General features: G+C 51.1%; 1 protein-coding gene across 2 annotated transcripts in view; it reads right to left on the minus strand.

Moving 5' to 3' along the window:
* HS6ST2 (heparan sulfate 6-O-sulfotransferase 2) overlaps positions 1-6,266 on the minus strand; it is a 313,319-nt gene extending 307,053 nt beyond the window's left edge. For both annotated transcript variants that reach the window (XM_074205646.1, XM_074205645.1), the window contains exon 1: positions 5,731-6,266. In XM_074205646.1, coding sequence (XP_074061747.1) covers positions 5,731-6,239 — 509 coding nt within the window. In that variant the 5' untranslated portion in view covers positions 6,240-6,266. The remainder of the gene's footprint in view (positions 1-5,730) is intronic.
* Positions 6,267-12,740: the final 6,474 nt, after the last annotated feature.

Genomic DNA, 12,740 nt, shown 5'->3' on the forward strand with positions numbered 1-12,740 from the left:
ACTTGAGAACTTCTAGTTGAAAGCTCCAGTTTCCCAGGGGTCAATGTGCTGAGGGTGGCCACAGGAATTATCATAGGTCGTAACTCTAAAGACAGAAGGAGGCTAAGGGTCATCTAGTCCCACTCCTTCATCAGAGAGAGATGGTATCACACTGGCGGAGATGACAGACTTGAGATTTGAAGCCAGTACCCTTTCCATTATGACAAATCTTAAATCTTACAAACCTCTTGCTATGGGCTGAAACATACTGCCAAGCACATTTAAACTATTTTAATTATTTATTGAAAAGATATTTTCATGGGGCAGCTAGGTGGCACAGTGGATAAAGGATCCACCCTGGAGTCAGGAGGACCTGAATTCAAATCCAGCCTCAGACACTTAATAGTTACTTAGCTGTGTGAACTTGGGTAAGTCACTTAACCCCACTGTTGTGCAAACACCAACAAAAAGATACTTACAACCCAAAATCCATTTCCCTCGCTTGATGACACTCTCTCCAAAGTATTCTATAAAAAAAAAAGCTCAGACTTCCTAAATTACCTGAATGGAGGAGGTAGTGTGTTCAAGTTAAGGGGGGGGGGGGGGAGGAGTTGCAAGATTCAAAGGCAGAGGACCTGGGTTCACTATCTGTGTTACTGTAGACAAATCACTTGACATCTAGTGGACTCAGTTTCTCCAGTTATAAAAATGAGGGAGTTAACCTGGATGATCTCTACAATCCTTCCCAGCTCTAAATTTATGGCAATATATGTAAAATCAAACTATGGGACTCTATCTGGTTCATTCTAGACTAATTTTTAAGAAGTATTCATTTCGCGCATTCACTTTACTAGCTACCCATCATACTAGCTACCTTGTGTACCTAGACTTGTTTGAGTAGAATTCTGAGCACTTACAGCTATTTAACTTCCCTGAAATGGTATTAGAATTTCATCAAGTATTAGGTGCTACTATGATGAACTCTCCTTTTTCTAATAAGTAACAGACCAATGGAAAGAGATGAAAGTTCCAACAGCTCCCACTAAAGACAACTGGACAAAGGCAGAATCATCAAACTCAAGATGCAATGGGACTGACTATACAAATGGGTAAGCTAACGTTTCCAAATCACTGTGCCCCCAGCTTGTTGAATCTACTCTTGCAAAAAAAAAAAAAAAGAAGAAAAGAAAGAAAGAAAAGAAAGACCACGGGAGAGAGAGAGAGAGAAAGAATTAAATTCAGGATTTGTACATATGAATCTGAGATGGAAAAGAAAGCTTCTTGTTCTTGACAAATGGAATTAGCTTCAAAAAATTAAAAAAACAAAAACCAAAAAAACCAAGAACAAGTTAGTACAAAATAGTGAAAAGAACACTCGATTTCGAGGCAGAGGATCCACAGTGCGAGATATAGCTCTGCTATCTACCTTCAGTAAGTCCCTTCTTTCATGGTGGTTTCCTCATCAGCATTTACTTACCCTGTGAACATGATAGGCTTCTTCAATAGAATGATAGCTCCCAGATGCCAGGATCTACCACAGCCACTGGTCCCTAGTCTGACTTCCTATTACATTTGGTGACTGATCAGTCTATTAAAAAATGGAGGTTAGATCAAATCGGGGATCCCAGACCTTTCTTGTACACGAGGATTTTTTTTTAAAAACCAAAAAAAAATAATGTTTTGGAATGAGTTTGTATTTTATTAAACACAGCATCATCTACATAGGTTTAAAAAGTAGAAACACATGTGCATGGGTATTGTGAGATCTATTGCTTATTCAGTCCATAGAAAGCATGATTGCCCATACATAGAATATGCCATGCTATTCAATTAAATAGGGAGAGAGAGATCCTTCACAATAGCCCATGTCTTTGGAATCATCAAACATGATCTCTTAGGACTTCTGTTCTGAATGTCATTATCCACACCTCAATGTGGGGCTAGTCCCTATTTGTGATACACACGATACTCCACCCAATTTCACATGCCAATTAGACTGCCTTCACTTAGGTTGTTTAAAAAAAAAAGAAACCAAAGAATGAGGATCCCACAAACTGGATGAGTATTACAAATAGAAACATTTTATTGCTTTTCCAGTCAGGTCTTTGCCAATAGAAATTTCCTTTAAGAAGAGAAAAGGAAGATCATTTCAGCCCTGCAGGGCCCCCTCTTGAATCCTTCACACCAAGTCAACGCCCTTAGCTAGACAGCTGTGAATGTGGCCCGAACAGCAGAGAAGATTTGGAGTTTCAACAGCTGCCGGGCAATGGTGTTTAGATGCAATTTCAAAAATGTTATTAGTGGCTTTAAGAGAAGCAGGACCATTTGCTACACTCCCCGCCCCCCCCCCCCCATGACACGGTGACAGATACTTCAACAGCCATTTCTAATGGAAACAAAAAAAAATCCCCTTAATGAACATCTTGAGGCTTTGGCCAGCCGAGCAATCTCTTTGTCTTGTGGCAGGCAATGTGATGGCATTCTCTTCCATTTGGCAGCTCCAAAGCACCCAAGGATTCTCCCATCCGCTCCCTAAGGGTGGCCGGCCTCATTAAGAGAGGCACCCCCTTTCCTAATCCTCTCAGCTTCTATTGTCCTGTCTCTCCAAAGTATCTTGTATTTAGTTTGCATGTGTTCCCCATATACTTCTTTATGTAAAGCAGTCTCTCTGGATAGAACATAAGGACCTTGAGGTCAGGAACTGTCATTTTTGTCTTTGTATGGCTAGTTCAGTCTCTGGTAGATTTAATAGATGTTCACTGATTGTGAACCTGAGGTCCAAGGAGACAAAAGCATTGACCCTGGGAGGACATCCCTGACATGAAAAGGAAAAGAATTGAAGAGCTTTGGGTCCCACTCCACAGCCCTAAGCAAACCAGAAGGCTTGCCTGGTCCATCATGAGGTCATGACTGCCTCTTCTAGCAGAAGCCCTCATCTTAAAGGGGGAAGCAACATGGTGGAGTAAATTAGCAGAACACCACAAGTCAGGAAGCGTGGGGTCGGCCTCTGCCACCTTACTAGCTGGGTGGCCTTGGCTAAGACATTCCAATTCCCTCAGGTTCCTTATTTATAAAATGAGGATAAGAATATTTGCTTCAATTGCCTACCTCACTCGGGATTTTGCAAGCTTTCAAGGAAAACGTGCGCTACTAATGTAAAGCAATATTAATAACCTCACTTTACAGATGAGAAGCTGGAGACACAGAAAAGTAAAACATCTTGTCTAAAGACTAGGTTGGCAAAAGCAGTAGAACTCAGGTGCCCCAACTCCTAGATTAATGCACACTGGCTTACTGAAACTGTACTCAATTCATTTCTGTCAAAGGGTTTTTCTATCACTGTCCTAAGTCAATGGATCTTTCTGTATTGGAGGGGGGAAGGCACACAGCCCAAGGAGCTACGGCTGTCAATAGCGTACCCTTCCTTAGCTGTGGATTCCACATCTACCCAGACACACACACACAGGGCTCACCTAGGTTGTCAAAACAGAGAGAATTAGATCTGAAATAGGAGACAACCTCAGAATGGTGGGAAATGCCAGATCCTAGAGTTCTCAGGTTAACATTCTATTCAGAATGAGGGATGGGGGGGCAGAAGATAGACAGAAGGGGAGTGAGGGGGGAAGAGGAAAAGGGGGGAGAGAGAGAGACAGAGAGAGAGAGAGACAGAGACAGAGAGAGAAGAGAGAAGAAATGTATGTTTCTGGTAGATTTTCATTTCTTGAAAATAGCATGTAACCCCACAACCACGACTTTCAAAAAAAGAGTCATCTTTGATAAAAGGAAAAATGATAGAAACCTTCTTCCCCCTACTAGATGGCAGTAGTGTCACCCTTTGTAAAAATGGGGGAAAAAACTACAGAGAAATTCCATTCCATTCTATTCCAAACACATTTTTTGCTTCTATTTGAGTGAGAGAAGCTGTTCACCCCTAGACGAAAACCCTTACTTGAAAGGTCCTGACTGTTAAGACTAATCGCAACAAAGGCTCCTATAGTCTGATTTCTTCAGAGGTCAATTAAGTAAATAATCCAGAGGGCATTTAAATAATGGTGTGTCCAAGGACCAACCGCCTAGACCCCTAGCCCACCCATTCAGAAGGCTTTTTATTATACAGGAATACATTGTAGAACTCCTCAGGACTGGGGCCATAATAAGGACCCAGGGCCCTGCCATCCAGGGGGGCAGTGGCTGGGAATGTTCTGTCTGCCCTGAAGATCTCCTTTGAGAATACAGAGAGGCAAGGCGAGCTTCAGCTTCTCAGCCAGGTGGCGGTCTAAGTGGTGATCTTTAGCATCCCCAGATCCTTTGAGAGCCCCCAGGGCAACGAGCTCGGGGAGAAAGGGAACGAGGGCCCTGGGTTTGCTCAGGCAGCTCCCTGACCCTCTAAAGCCCAGGCCTCTTGCCCCTCACCAACACATGGTATCCCGGTAGAGGAACCAAAATTCAAGCTATTCTGTGGCAGCAGAGAAAAAGTGATGGGGCTAGTATGGGGAGGCTAAAACTTGTCCCCCAAGAAGTCGAGCTAGGTGACCGGCCCCTGGCTTTCCAGCAACGGTCTAACCTCTCCGTTGTGACAGCAAAATTGGGCTCCAGTGAGGCAGAAGGTCTATCATCACTCACTGTGGAGTTCAGAGAACCATCTGGCAGACGTTAGAATATCATGGAAGATGGAGAAGTAGTATGCTTGCGGTGGGTGGGGAGGGGGGGGGGGAGTGATGAAGAGGAGAATGACACAATAGTCCACAGCCAAGACCCAGACCCTTCTCTCCTAATCTAAGCTGGGCAGGGGGTGAGGGCACAGGTCCCCCAAAGCCAGGGCATCTGGTAGCATCAAATTTGTTTAGTCTCCTGGACCTGCCAAGAGGAGGTGAGGAAACCCCCCTCCCAGCCCCGCTTAGTGCCAAGCAATAAAAGGGCATGGTAAAAAAAAAAAGAGAGAGGAGGGGGGGAATCTTTGTTCCAGTGCTGTGTAACTTTCCTCTCCAGCCCTCTGGCCGAGCCCTCCGTCTCCATCCCTCCAGGAGGATGGCTTGCTAGGTACCTTCAATGTAGCCCAGCGCCCCCAAGTCTCCGAGGCTCCCCCACTGGGCAGAGGCTGGCGACCAGCTGATGCCCGCAGGTGACATGCCACTATGTCAGCCCGTTACTAACAGGGCAGCAATTCTGCGTCGGCTGAGGAAGCCCTGCCGGGGTCCTCGAGCGTACAGGTGGGAGCACCCCCCTCACCCCCAGCCGGGAGAAGCGCTTTGCTACAGATAAGTGAGCGCTATTTGTAGGGCTGGCCAGAGACACCTGCAGAGGAAAATCACCTCGTGGCTGGCGCTGCCCTCCCGAGCTGGGGGGCCTCGGGGAGGGGCCCGGCTTTAAGATCTGATACCCCCCCCTCCAGTCTGAGCAGCTGCTGTCCGGCTGCACCTTCTGCCCCCCCCCCCCCAGGCCCGGTCCCGGGCCGCTAGCCCCGAGTGGTCTTTTCTCCCCAGGGACTGGGCACCCCCTTCTCGTCAAGTTTCTGCAGAGGGAGGGGGGGGATCGGGAGGGAGGGAGGGAGGGAGAAGCGCGCAGACGGCGGACGATGACCGCAGCTGGCTCTGGGTGGGGATGGGATCCGGGGGGGGTGCCCCCAGCCCCCCCCCCCCGCCAAGCCAAGCCTTCCTTGTGGCCCCGGGAAAGGCAGGCGGGAGGCGCGCGGGGGGCCAGAAGTTGCAAGCTGGGGAGGGGAGGGGGCGGGCAGGGGGCCGGCCGGCTCACCTGCTCGGGCGCAGTCGGACTTCTTTCTTGCTGTCCACGATGGAGGGCACGCAGTTGGTGAGCTCGGTCCAGTCGGCGTGCAAGCCGCAGCTCCAGCCGGTGGAGAAGCGGGAGAAGAGCCAGGTCTCGCGTTTGCCGGGCCGGTGACAAGTGCATTTCTTCTGGCCGGCTTTGCATTCGCACGGCTGCTCCAGCTGGATGTTGCGCACCAGATGGCGGCCGAAAGTGGTGCCCCCGGTCTTCTGGATGTGCAGGAAGACGATCAGGTCGTCCCCCTTGATGTTGAAGTCGACCTTCCGCAGGAGCTCGGCGTCGGTGAAATTGAGGCGGGCCACGAAGCGCGGCGGGCTCTCGTCCTCGGGCCGGTACGGGTCGGCGCGGGACGAGGCGAACGCCTGCAGCCGGAGGAGCTGGCATTCGGTGCCCGGGCAGACGTACTGCAGGACGATCACGGCGAACAGGAACAGCATCACCAGGGCCAGGAGCAGCTTGTTGGATTTGTCATCCATGGTCCGCCCGGAGGGCGGCGCGGGACGGGAGGGCCGGAGCCCGGGCCGGGGGCGCGGGGCCGGGAGCGAGGCCCGGGCGCCGGGGGGGGGGGGGGGGGGGGGGCCGGGCGCCGGGCGGCGCGCGCTGCGCTGCGGCCGCGGCCGAGCTGCTGGCTCCCTTCCCGGCAGGCTCAGCGCTGCAGCGCGCTCTCCCGCTCCTCCGCCAGCCTCCCTCCTCTCGGCTCCGCTCTCCCGCTCTCCCGCTCTCCTCGCCCTCGAGGCTCCGCCACAACACTGCCAAAGCGCTCGGCCCGCCGGCTCCTCCCCTCCTCACTTCACTCCTGCCGGCACTTCGCCTCGCAGGCCCCGCCCCCGGCAGGCCCCGCCCCCTCCCCGCTGCCCTCCGCAGAGCCCTCGGCCCCGCCCCGGCCCCGCCCCCACGCACACCTAGCTCCCGGGGCGGCGCCGGCCCCACCTGGGAGGAGGAGGGCGGAGGCCCCCCCGCCTGCCACCCCCCACGTGACCCCCATCCCCTTGACCCGGGGTCCGAGCCGGGTGCCCCCCCCCCCCCAAGTTGGGACGGAGGAACTCGGCCGGGCCTCCCGGGCCTGGGCCCTTCTCAGCGGGGGGGCGTGTCAGGGCTGGGCCAGCGGAGCTGCTGGCACCAGGTGGGCTCCAGGCTGGACTTGTGGATGTGGGGGGGGGGCACCTTCTCCCTTAGTGACCTTGGGCAAGTCCCTTGGCCAGCTCGGGGACGTGGCTCTCCGTTAGCCCTCCTGCCATTCATTAAGCGGACACCCTGGCAGAGCTCCGGGGCTCCCGCCGGTGCGTGCCTTTTAGGATGGGGGGGCGGAGAGGCGGTCTTACCTTCCCCCGCCCCTTCCCCACCTGCTTCTTATCCCGGCCAATTCCCCAGGATGTCCTAGACCCCACGAAACAGGCTCATAGGTCATCCAGTCCAAGCCCTTCCTTTCTCCCGAGAAGGAAACTGAGGCCCAGGAAGGCGCTGAGGTGACTCGCTCAAGGTCACACAGGTAGCACGCGTAGCAGGTGGGAGGGAGCTAATGATAGCGAGCCTGCCTTAGCTTCTCTCCCTCAGTTAGTTGTGCCGACGGCTCGGCACCCGACGGCTCGGCACCCGACGGCTCCGCACCCGACGGCTCCGCTCCCGAAGTGCCGCGCCGCCCTCAGGACGCTCGAAGTCTAAACCAAGGGCTGGAGTGCCCCCCACATCGCTAGGCTAGACGGGGAAGCGGGGGGGGGGGGGCAAAAGAAAGGAGGAAGCGGCTCACTTGCGCCTGGAAGATGGGGGGGGGACGGGGGGGGGGGGGCTCAGGGCAGGCGCCTTCCAGAAAGTAGTTCCACCGATGGAGATGCGGGAGAAGTCTTGCCAAGAAATAGAGGATGCTGGGAATGAGCAAGTCGTGAACCAGGGGATGGCGAGGAGTCCAATTGAGCTTCCACGGAGTGTGAAGAGGGAAAGAATTGGAGAAGGCTGGGAAGGTGGGGGGAGCCGGGGAGCTGCGGAGAGGTTGGGAGGGCAGGATGGGCAGGAAGGGAAGGGGCGCCCCAGGGGCATCACTGACAGCCGCTGGGAGAGGCCGGAGGATGGGAGGCCACTTAGGCTGCCTGGGGCCAGGCGAGGCTGAGGGAGGAGAGCCTTCGGGAGAGCAGCGGGGACGCTGGGGGCGGGGGGAGGAAGGCAGAGGACGAACGCCAGAGATATTGGGGGGGGGGGGGAGTGGCTGCTATGTGGGTGATCTATTAGCTTAGACACAACCCTAATTAGGATCCGAAGTGTTTGGCGCTTCGCTGCAAAGATCTGTGAGCAGAAAGCCTCCTTGTCTGGCTGGGGGGGGGGGGGGCGCAACACGGCTGCTGTCACCCTAGCCATGCCAACAGAGAAGCGTGCCACCAGGGCAGGTACCTCCAGGGGACCCTGGAGAGGCTCCAACCTAACTGGCCCCCAGTCCGGCTGCTGAACAGGATGACCTTGAACTTCCCTTGTGAGCCGCCGGAGCCACACCTGCCTCACTTACCCTGTTCGGGGAGACGCACTTTATCCTAACCTCCGCGGACCTCAGTTTCCTTCTCTGTAAAATGAAGGCACTGGCCTCTTTGGCCTCTGAGATCCCTTGAAAGCTCTAAAGCCAGGCAGAGAAATGGAGAAGGGAGCTCTCAGCTGCCCCCTCCCATGAAGGGACCAATCCCTCCCCCCCAATTCAGCAGCGATTCAGAGTTTACTCTTGGCAAGGGGAGTGGGCGGAGGGGGGAGGGCGGGAAAGGATGCCAGAAGACAGCGTCAGAATTGCTTACGCAGTCACTGTTCTTTCCCCCACCCCACCCCCACCCCCACCCCCACCAGCTAGCTCTGGGTGATCCGGGTGTTGAGAATACCTGAAAGACATCTAACAGTGCTCAAGCCACTTCATCTGCAGCCCTCTTCGGCTTCCCTCGCATGCCTCGGAATAGCTAGAACTTAGAGACTAATAGCCGCTCACTTTTCTAGAAACAATTTACAAAGCCCTTTCAGTCCATTATCTCCTACAAGCCGGGGAGGTAAGTACTGCCTCTCGACAAGTCCCCTCCCCCTCCTCTCCCCCCACACAGTCCCCAGTTGCTTCCTCTTCAGAAGGAGGGGGCTGGCCAGTCTGGGCTCCCAGGGTCCTCCCAGTTCCACCGTTCCATGGTGGTCTTATTACTAGCTGAAAGTCAGAGAGATTAAGCGCTTGGCCACTAATCACACCGGAATAAAGGGCTGAATCAGAGCTCGCATCCTGGCTCCTCTGGCGCCCAACCTGCCTTTGGCAACGCACCCCTGCGGCCTCAGGTCGCCTCCCCACCCACACACCTGCAAAACACCCCCAGCCTCTGTTTTACATATTACTGTCAGCCCCCTCCCAACCTTTTATCAGAGATCCTAACAAGTAAAACCTGGAACAGTACAGCTTGCTGGAGAGCTGAGAAACGAGCAGCTCATTTTATAAAGGATGAAAGCTGAAGCCGGGGAAGGGAAGGGACATGGCCAAGGTCACGCCGTCTGTCAGAATTGGAACTGGAAGCCTAGTCTCCTGCCTCCCAGGCTAGTGCTCTTTGTGCTAATCCTTGTGTTCTTTTTCAGAGATTGGGATGAGCCATAAATCACTGGGATAAATACTGCCCAAACAGCCCTTTTCTGCAGGACAGCTAGTTACTTTGCAATTAACGAGGGGTAAAAGGACCCCTTTCTGAAAATTTCCCTTGGGATCCCAGAATTCAAACACACCACTGCCACAACTGATTAATTGGCCTGTGAATTGGCTGTATATTATTTCATTGATTTTTCACAGCCTCCCTGGTGATAAGTGAGAGAAGCTAGTGCCAGCTCCGAAGTTACCCCGCACTGTCAATGGTGACTCAGACCTGGGCCATTTTCCCTGGACTTCGGACCAACAACATCGAGGTGGATTGATATGGAAATGGGAGCCATGTGAACAGATATCCTGCATTAATCAAGAGACTCTCTAGATGTCAGCTCCACATTCCTCTTAATGTAGCCTGCTGAAGGTCCCTGATGAGCCAAGTGCAGCCCACACTAGGGTCTACTCCCTTGTTCCAGGCTCCTTCTTCCTCTCATAGTTTCCCTGGCTTTATTTTCCTCATTCAGGGATATTGCCTTAACAAACCAGAGTCTCCATATGTCTAGAATATTTTCAGGAGACCTCTACCACCTGGGAGGGGGGGTGGTCCAACCTATGGAGTCATCTCTTCAGGTTCTGCAATTCATCCTCTGGGGTCTAACTTAGGAGATTCTTTCCCTCCATATTCTAAGGTCCAGGTTCTGGAACAATCTCCCTACTATCTGACCTCTACTCTAGTAATCATCTCCCTCTATCCCCTGAAGTCCACTCTCTGCAGTCATTTCCAGATTCCATCTTCGAGGTTCATCTCATTTCTAGGCACCAAAATCCAATCCTTTATCTTCTGAAGTAACGGATGGATGGATGGATGGATCGATCAAATGCATAGATAGAAAATCAGTAGTCCTAGCTTACGTTCTAATGGGAGAGACAACACATCTGAAGTAATGAATGCATGGATCAAATGTATGAATGGAAAAGCAATACAGTTACAGCTTACTTTCTAATATGGAAGACATCACATATAGAGAAATGGTGGTTAAGGAAGGGTTTTTTTATTTTTTTTGAAAGGGCATTTTGGTAGGGGTGATTAGTGGAACTGTGAATCTGTACACATGCCAGATGAAGTTGATTTGGTTACAATTCCAAGAGCATGGGCTGAAAGGAGTTGCAAAGAGGGAAAAAGGGAATTATCTCCTTCCATCCTCCAAGACTTACCTTCTAAAATCATGTCCCTTCATCCTCTAGGGTCTATCCTCTGGGGTCATCCCCTTGCTCTAGCCTATGATTTCATTTCCTCACTCCATCCTCTGGGAACATCTCCATTTAGCTAGGCTAGATACCCTGACACCCCCAAGTCTACTGGGAACATGAGGAGAGAACTTACCCTAGCTACAGTCTCACGAGCCAAGAGATTTGACCTGATTCCTATAATGACACATGGAATCACCCTTCCTTATGAAACATCTAAAATCTGGTCTCTTCCTCCTCCTTTACCTGAGTCCTTCAGTTTTGCTCACCCTGTGATGATTGAGCTGCCTAACGATGCCTCACGTCCACTGCCACCCCACATGGAAAAAAAGCAAAGGAAAGCATTTCAGAGTGATGACTGAGATCTTTTCTAGTTTCCCCCATCTTAGAAATGGTTCTCTCACACAGTCTTAATGACAGGGGAGAGACAGTGGTGACATGGAGGGAGGAGCAAGATAATTCCTGATGGGCAACACTTGGCTCTGGCGACAGGCCCATTAGCTAGAGAAGTAGTTGCTGTTGTTGCTAACAGTTAACATTTCTATAGCACTTTACAATCACAAATCACTTTCCATCCATTATCTCACTGGATCCTCACAACAGCCCTGTGAGAAAGGTAGTGAAGGTATGATTAGCTCCATTTTACCAAGGAGGAAGTTGAAACCCAGAGATGAAAAGTGGCTCACCCTAGGTTATGGCGAGGGTCGAATGTTAACAAGCTGCGTCCAGTGCCACAACAATGCAACCCACAATTCTCTGTGCATAGTTCTCTGAATAAAGGAGGTCTATATTTATTTGCTTATTGCATAGATAAGTGAGCTCAACTCTCACCTTCCCCAGGAGGATTAGAACCCTCAATTTGAGAATTCTGTGCACTGGCAAACAGCTACTTTTTTTTTTCCCCAGCTCCTACCTGAAGGGCAGAATCGGTGCAGGAACTCAAGACTAGTGAACAATTAGAACTAGAAAAGAGCTCAAAAGTCACCTAGCTCTTCATTTTCCTCTGGAGAGGGGAAGGAACTGGCCCCAAGTCATACAAGGAGTCCAGAAAATAGAACCCAGATTTTTGACTTCATGTCCAAAGCCCTAACCACTACACTCTTCCCCCATCCCCTGCCCAGTTCCAAGTCAACCTGTCCTTAAGAGGAGGAAAGAATAGGCAGTTGCCTACATACTATGATTTGAGGGTGTGTCAGAGGGTGCCCCTTACTCCCACTAAAAAAAAAAAAATCAACCCTGTGCTTGATGTTTCACCGTTGTCGCTCCCTGTGATTCCAAGAAGAGAGATACCATCAAGAATCTTACTATACTGGAACCTGGTTATAAGAAAAATAGTTATCATCTCAGGAACTGATGAGCTTAGTTACCAAAGAAAAATCAATATCAATGATTTGGAGAGATGGGGTGGGGGGGGAAAGAGAATATAAGAGAGAGAATTTGCTGAATTGCAGGTTCTATAGGACTGTATCTCTTTGTTTCATAGCCCCAAATTCAGCTTGCCTTGTTTTTATGTTCAAGACATGGAAGCTATGGTCTGATTAGGACTTTTTCTTTCCTCCAGCATGGTGTGATTTTCATTATCTTTTGAGAACCATTCTTCCAAAGGGATTATGGGTCCACAAAAAAGATGATGATTCTGGGAAATCAAAGGTCACTGCTAAGTGCATACTGAGGACTGCAGTCACAGGAATGCATCATTTTTGCTATTTTGACATGGTGAAGCAACAAAGAGTACTGACCTGGGGGTCAAGAGGTTGGGCTCTAATCCCAGCTTTGCTGAGATCTTGCCGCATGACCTTGACCAAATCACTGTCACTCTCAGAGTCAGTCACTTCACCAGAAAAATGAAGGGTCTTGGATTAAGGTCCTTTCTGGTTCAGACTTCTTCGGAGCAGTTCTTTCTTTATAGTGCCTCATTTGGGACTGAGGGATCGTTAGTTCTTTGCTTCCAGAGTGGGGCCACATATTTTGATCCCACTATGTGAACTGCAGTTTGGCATTTGCCCAGAATGTGTGAAGGGGATGACTGCCCCTTTTTGCATCAGAGCAGTCAGAACGAGCCTTTGGGGAATACAGGTAATTCAGGATGGAAGAGAGGAGGTAAATATGATCTAATGGAAAGAGCTCTGAACCTGGAGTCAGGAACTCTGTC

This window comes from Macrotis lagotis, chromosome X, assembly GCF_037893015.1.
Source record: "Macrotis lagotis isolate mMagLag1 chromosome X, bilby.v1.9.chrom.fasta, whole genome shotgun sequence".
Classification (NCBI taxonomy): domain Eukaryota; kingdom Metazoa; phylum Chordata; class Mammalia; order Peramelemorphia; family Peramelidae; genus Macrotis; species Macrotis lagotis.